Below are 7428 nucleotides of genomic sequence, written 5' to 3'. Positions count from 1 at the left end.
AACCATGCCGGATTTCTGCATGTACACTTGTGAATGGAGCCGTTCACAATCAGAAAGAATCGCCTGCATTGCTCTTGCAATCGGAGCACAGTTCTGCTGTGTTCCCCATCACACTGGAAGACACGCCAGCGGGCAATCGCTTTGCTGTGGCACAGCTCCCCTATCCTCGCTGGGCTTGCACTGGCTGAGTCTTCGGCGGTGAGTTCATCTCAAAAGAGTTCAGTTCAGGGACCGCTGGGGTACCTTCCTTTCACGCCTTACAAGCTTCTCTCTTGCCAGTCACCCCAGGACCGGCCACGTGCCACACAGCCAAGGGTTTCTCGGCGCAGCCACCGACCCGCCTTCTCGCTCAGGTGCCCTTCCCGAGGGAGGGACGCAGGTGCTTACATTCTGCTGCGTTTTGGTCCCCTGCGGCCCCCCCATGACACAGGTGTGGGGGGGGGGAAGGGGAGGACACGACACTTCATTCCTGTCCCGCAGTCCCATGGCAGGGAACCATTCAACACCCCCCCCCGGATGCCATGGGTCACACACAAGGCATCGCCCCCCCGGGCACGGGTTCGTTACTGGCCCCGGCCCCCCCGGCCTGTCCCACAGCAGGGGGCAGCGCCACCCGCCAGGACTGAGCACCAGGCCATCACCAAGGCCCTCGGGGTCCTGAGGAGAACTTCCCTTCCCCACACCGCGGGGCCGAGCCACTCCACCAGCCACGGGATCCAGCCAGGCAGGCAGTGAGGGGAGGGCCGCCTCGGGCCCGCCCAGCCTACGCTCCCCTCAGTCAGACCCATCCCGCCTCCTCCCTCAGGCTGCTCACAGCAACGGTTCATTGGGGGAGGGAGCCTCCCTCCCCGCGCCTGCGCCCTACGCCACGCTGACATCATCCTTTCCTCTCCCCGGCCCTCCCCGCGCGCTTTCGCCAATCAGCTCTGACTTCTTTGGCTGTGAAGGCCAATCAGAGGCCGGGGGGCAGGACTTCCTCGTGCCGCGCCCGCTGTGCGGTGGGGGCGGGGAGTGAAGCACGGTGAGGGAAAGGGTAGCGCGCGGCCTCGCCCGAGGCTCCGCCCCCCTCTCCGCGGACGGGCGCGGCCCCGCCGCTCTCACGCCCCGCGAGTCCTATGTGTCCGCGACGGCGGCGCGCGTCGGGAATTCTTTCCCCGCCCGAGCCCAGGGCCCCGCCCCTCCGCGGCCTGCGTGCGTCGGCTCCGCCGCGTAGGCGCGCCCGCCCCGCCGCGCGCACGTAGCCCCGCCCTCCTCGCGCGGCCTGTGTGCGTGCGTTTAACGAGCGGCGCGCGCGCAGCTGCCTGAGAAGAGTGAGTGAGGGAACGCCGCCGCCGCCGCCTTGCCGGGGACCGTCTGTCTGTCTGTCTGGGCGTCAGCGGGCGCGGGAGCCAATGAGGCGGGGGGCCGCGGCCGGAGCAGGGCGCCCGTGAGCCGCTCAGCAGCCGTCGCCGCCTGCGAGGCCCGAGAGCGAAGGCAGCGCCCGGCCCCCGCCGCGCAGGGCTGGGGCAGCCCCGCCAGGGAAGCCATTTTGTGCCGCCCCGGCCGCCCCCTCCCCCACACCCGCCGCCGAGCCGCCGCCCTGCCGGGCAGCCCCGGCTCCCTGCGCTACAGGCCCGCCGGGGCCTCTGAGTGAGAGCGGCCCGGGCAGGGGCAGCGGCGGCGGCGGATCCCGCAGCGGGCGGCGGCCGCGCTCCCCATGGCGAAGAAAACGTACGACCTGCTCTTCAAGCTGCTGCTGATCGGGGACTCCGGGGTCGGCAAGACCTGCGTGCTCTTCCGCTTCTCCGACGATGCCTTCAACACCACCTTCATCTCCACCATCGGTGAGTGAGCGAGTGACTGAGTGAGCGACCGAGTGAGTGAGTGACTGGCCCCCCCGCCCCGGGGCTACATCCCCCTCCCCCTTCACCATCGGTGAGTGAGTGACCCCCCCCGGGGCTACATCCCCCTCCCCCCTTCATCTCCACCATCGGTGAGCGACCGCCCCCCCGCCCCTACCCCGGGGGGCCTGACCCCCTTCATCTCCGCCGTCTGTGAGTGACCGCCCCCCCCCGGTGGGTTACATCCCCCTCCCCCCCTCATCTCCACCACCGGTGAGTGAGTGACTGGCCCCCCCGCCCCTACCCCGGGGGGCTACATCCCCCTCCCCCCTTCATCTCCGCCCTCGGTGAGTGACCGGGCCCCCCCCCGGGAGGCTACATCCCCCTTCATCTCTGCCATCAGTGAGTGAGTGACGGCCCGCCCCCTACCTGGGGGGCCTGACCCCCTACCCCCTTCTTTCCGCCATCCGTGAGTGACTGCCCCCTCCCTGGCAGGCCTAACCCCCACCTCCGGGGGGGCTACATCCCCCCTTCATCTCCACCATGGTTGAGTGACTGGCCACCCCCTGCCCCCACCCCTGGGGGCCTGACTCCCATTGCACCTTCATCTCCACCCTTTGTGAGTGACCGGGGCCTGTGTACTGGGCCCATTTCCCCCCCACATCTCCACCATCAGACTGACCTGCTGAGCTTGATCTTCTCGCTGATTCTCAGCCTGACTCCCACTATGGGGGGCAGGGGGACCTACATCCCTACCTTCTTCTCCACCTTTGGTGTGTGACTGGGGCCTGCTCATTGGGTTTGACCCCCACCCTCGAGACCTGAGCCTTGCCACATCGACTCCCACCCTATCTCAACTATTGACTGGCCGGACTGTGACTGGGACACTGACCTCCACGTTCATTTCCACCCTTAGTGAGTGACTAGTGGAGCCTCCTATCCTCAAGGCACCCTGCCTCGTTGACCCTTTCATTTCACTTCTCCACACCAATCATGCACATCTTATGCCATTATCAGTTGAATTCCCCCTTATCTCCTGCCATCACCATTCATGTGAGATCATTAGTTAATCTTCACCACTGGAGTGTAATTCGAGAGGGTCTTTGACCTCTGCCCAAGGAAGTGACTTAACACTTCCTCATGCATCCCAACACCAGCTTCATCTCCAACATCTGTGAATGACCCTGGGGAATCTTCCTGCCCCTCTGGGAACTGGACTCCCTCTCATCCCCAACATTATCTACACCAGTGGCTGGAAAGACCAGAACCCCACCATTGGTCAGTTCTGGGGGGACCCAATCCTTTCCTATGATGGCATTCACTTTGTCATTAGTGGGTGAGACCACTAATGAGGTCAGCACAGACTATTACTCCTGTGGGAATTCTGCACCACCATGCAATGCAGAATTCATATTCCCTGCAGAATTCTGTTTTTCCCTGTAGAATTTGTGATTTCCACCAAAATGCTTCTTTTTGTGGAAATCACAGATTCCAGCCTCAGGTATTGTGGGGCTCCGCCTGTCAGCCCCAGGCATGGAGGGCAATATTTCCTGAATCTTTTTTTGTTGTCTGTATTGTTACAGACAAACTTGCTGACAGGTATTTTGAAATAAATTACCAAAATAATTGAACCTGGTGTGATTTTTATTGTGGTGTTTTAATGAATAACATGCAGAATTTTGCAGAATTTTTAGTGCAGAATTCCTCTAGGAGTAACAGTATAGCCCTATCTATATCTGTGAGGGTGCAGTCCCTCCCTCAAAATGGCTTTCATTTCCATTGTTAAGGAAAAAGGGTGCATTTTCTGACATCTTCCCTCCACCCTCTGTGCTCTTGACCAGATCTTGTCCTCAAGACCCTTTCCCATTAAACAAGTTCTTTATTGATTCCCCCCCCCATCATTATCTACATGTACTATTTTGGGCTGAATGCTTGACCCTCCAGTGTAGGGACTTCTGACCTCTTTGGTCAACTGTACCAACTTAACAGGGCTCGAAACCTCTGCTGTATCTGCCGGTGCCTACTGGCAGGCAGTGTGTACAGGTGCGTACCACATGTAGCAGAGGTTAATTGATTCAGCAATGCAGTCTTAGAAATGAGACTGGTGTTTGGATTGGATCAAGCTCTGTAGTGTTTAGTGTGCAGCTCGAATGACTGGCAGTGCTGCTGCTCCTTTAGAGCAGGGGAGCATATAGTACCATTCATACAAATATGAAGTATCAATAGTGGTAGATATAGTTAGGAACTACTGTTCTGTATTGTTTGGCAGTTTGATGTATCGCTAATCAATCAAAGCTTAAATGTGGCCCTAAAAGCCCTACAAGAAATGGTGCTTACACAAACCTGCAACAACTGAGAAATTCAGGGAGGTATATTTTGATATTTAAGATCACTAAGTAGCTAGGGATAGTTGCTGCCTAACAACCATATGCATCTCAACTCAACTGTCTTGGACAGGAACGTTTATCAGCTTTATTTTTATAGTCCATGTTCCCATTCTAACCTTAGTAACACCTCAACTAAGGAAAGTAGAATCAGTCAAGGTTGTGTTTTATTTCATTGCAAGGGTCATAGTTTAAATACTTATATTTGTCACTTGACATGCATTTGTCTGAGCTTACATTGGTTGCTTTTCGTGATGGTGGGAAGTGGAGTTTGCTTTAGTCCAGGGGTGGCCAATCCGCGGCTTGAAAATGAGGGATCACACGAATTGTCTGCGGAGGGTAAGGAAAATGTGGCTCTCGCCATTATCAATAGCTATTTTTTTGCTCTTCGTCTCTGACTGGTTGGCCACCCCTGCTTTAGTCTCTTTCAAGTTAAAGTCCTTTAGTGTTCAACTTAAGGGATTGGTGGTATGTAGTGGTGATACTGCACCAGCCATGCCACAGAGAATATGCATTAACAACATCATGTTTAGATGCTTACAAACTGATTGAAGCCTTGTAACTAGCTTGAGTATAGGCAAAAGTTTATTCTTAGTGGATTATCTGAGCAGTTTTGATCTACTAGAGATCGATAGTGTTGGGCTCTTTTGTGCTTCTCAGTGACAGTCCATGGATGGGATTTTAAAAAGTGTGCCTTGACGGACTTTAGCACTTTTTGAAAATCTGGTCTGTAGATTTTAGAACACAGGGATGGTGTAAACTGAGCACAAATCCCATTGGAAGTTAATGGGACCTGTGCGTCTATCACTTAGTGCCTCTGAAAATCCTACTCTATATATCTAATTTGTTCTCCTGGAATGGATAAAACAGTGATTTTTTTTTTTTTTTTTTAAGAACAAAATCCTGCTCAAATGAATTGGTGTTTCTCCAAGCTAATGTGAACTAAGAATTGAAGTTTTATATGGCATTCAGAACTTCCCTTATGACCATGTGAATCAGATTCTCAAACTGACATGTAGAATAGTTGCTAATGAATTTTGAAAAACTGTCTTGTCACATAGTGCTGTCTTCTGACTGCTAAATTGTGTAAAGATGGCTGAAAATGCCTTTTTCCATCTAAGAATCCTACTGCATGGCTGTTACAAAATCATGAAAGGGATGTAGTATGAATGTAAATATTGTAGGAGTCAACCATATGACTCCCTCTTAAGATGTGGCCCACCCAAACTATGGAAAAACCTGAAGGTGAGTTAAAACATTGCCCTCTTGCACTTGCTCAAGCATTACTCTTAAGGTTGCATTGTGTTAACATGTAAAATGGCTGAATAATCTGTTTGAAAATGGATTATCACACACTAACACTTTCAGTTGTAGCTTGTAGGCCCTGCGTGCACTAAACTCTCTGAAAATCTCCTCCATTGCTGTAATACTAACACAGCTCCACTGGTGTCACACTAGTGCAGAACCCACAAATGTTTGACAGATCTCTCTGATATGGTGTAATGATGTTGTTGGCCTCTGTGTGAGAACTTCTGCTGGTAAAAGAGAGGTGCTGTACCAGTTCTGTGGCAGTGGTGGGAGACTTTCAACAGAGCTCAGTGCAGATGCAGCCTTTGACATGGTGCAACAAGGAAGTAACAAGTACATTCCCAGTTTGTATCGATTTGGTAAGGTGGACTATAGCTTATTTACCTACTTTTAAATTGTATCAGAGCCTTATCATATTTAAGTAAGAGTGGATGAAACATGGTTGCAGCTAGTTAACTGACTGTAATTTGGTATACTTTGAGTGCTTTGTTGCTTTTAGCAACCGACTACAATCTAGTTCATTCTCCAAATAGGAGGTGAACTTTTGTATATATGTGAATGACTTCATTACCATGGCTAGAGCTGCTATAAATAAGTAAGATGGCTCTCCTGCAGAATTGCTAAGTCCTAATAACCTCCCTGAATAGAGCAGGGAATTTGTCTTTGAAAGCTTTGTGACTTATTTAAAAAATGTTTGCTGTATGACAGATTTTTACCCCTTCCATGGGATATTCACAGCCTACTTTAAACAGTCCTGTAGTTATTCTTTAGTGCAAAGATCACTACTTTGATTTTAACTGTCTTCTGGTAATTTTGGTTTTGGCTACATTGTTTCCCCAAATTCCCTACCATTGCTGCTACTGGATCTGCTGTCTCAGTAATACCCAGATGGGTGCACATGAAGTGATGATGATCAGTGGTGTGGTAAGACATCATGTAGTATAGGCCTGTTCTGGGCAAGGTTAGCTAAGATATTTCAAATTTAAACGGCTTTCTAGAGCCTTTTCTATGCTAGTACTTCCACTATTGCTGCTACTGATGATGCTGAACTAATGGCAGCAAGAGGGTTTTTTTTCACAAAAATAGTTCAGTACAGACACCTTCATTATATCAGAGTGAAAGCTGAACAAATTAAGATTTGATAGTATGTTTGTACTGGAATAAACTTAGGACTGGTCTACACTAGAGAGGTTTGCTGACAAAAGTCAGGTTTTGTCGCTAAACAGTGGAAGTGTACAGACGAAAATACTCCTCCCACCAGTGTAACTCTCCTGCTATACGGACATAATAAAATCATCTCAACAAGAGGTATAGGGCTTATGTTGGCTTAGTTAAGGTGAGTTAGTGTCAATGTAAACACTGGGCTGTGGGGCTGCCATTCTTGTCAATTTCACTGTGACAGTGGTGAAATTGACAAGAGAGCCCCCCTGAGAACCCAGTAGCTCTGGAGCAGGAGGGTGAGAATCCTTAAGTGCCGGAGGGGGGGCAGTCCCGGCCAGGAGCTGAGAGACTGGGGTTCTTCGCTCCCCACACTGCCCTTCTTAGGTCAGTGAAAGTGCTCCTGGTGAGGATGCACTCCACTGACCCAAGGAGGGTAGTGTGGACATCAGCCACCGGTGGCTGTAATTTGACCTATGTTAGGTCGATTTATTTTTCTGCTTGCACTTGGTGAAAAACTGCTTTTATATTATGAACATGGGCAAGTACATCTTATATCTGGGTGGGTATGCTTTCTTGCCAATTTTGGAAGAATGTCAGTGTTTCAGAGAACTTAACCTACTGTATAGTTAAACTATTTTGGTCTTTGTTGGCACTGGAAGTAGTACTAAGGCTGATCCAGATTTGAAAGACCTGGTCTGAGCAATGTTTTATTCTCCTCCACTTGGAGCTGTCTGTCTTGCTTGAGGGAAGCTTGC

The 7428-nt window shown here is 51.5% G+C and overlaps 1 protein-coding gene across 1 annotated transcript in view; it reads left to right on the top strand.

Annotated features, from left to right (window-relative positions):
- Positions 1–1300: 1300 nt before the first annotated feature.
- Positions 1301–7428, top strand: part of RAB10 (RAB10, member RAS oncogene family) — a 51832-nt gene continuing 45704 nt past the window's right edge. Inside the window, exon 1 of the mRNA XM_067550471.1 lies at positions 1301–1823. Within this exon, the coding sequence (XP_067406572.1) occupies positions 1697–1823 (127 nt within the window). The 5' untranslated portion in view covers positions 1301–1696. The remainder of the gene's footprint in view (positions 1824–7428) is intronic.

Source organism: Emydura macquarii, unplaced genomic scaffold, assembly GCF_026122565.2.
Source record: "Emydura macquarii macquarii isolate MOO-44397 ecotype Brisbane River unplaced genomic scaffold, CSIRO-AGI_Emac_v2 contig_1300, whole genome shotgun sequence".
Lineage (NCBI taxonomy): Eukaryota > Metazoa > Chordata > Testudines > Chelidae > Emydura > Emydura macquarii.
Note: the sequence above shows the minus strand (reverse complement) of the source record. Positions and strands in the feature narration are given on the sequence as shown.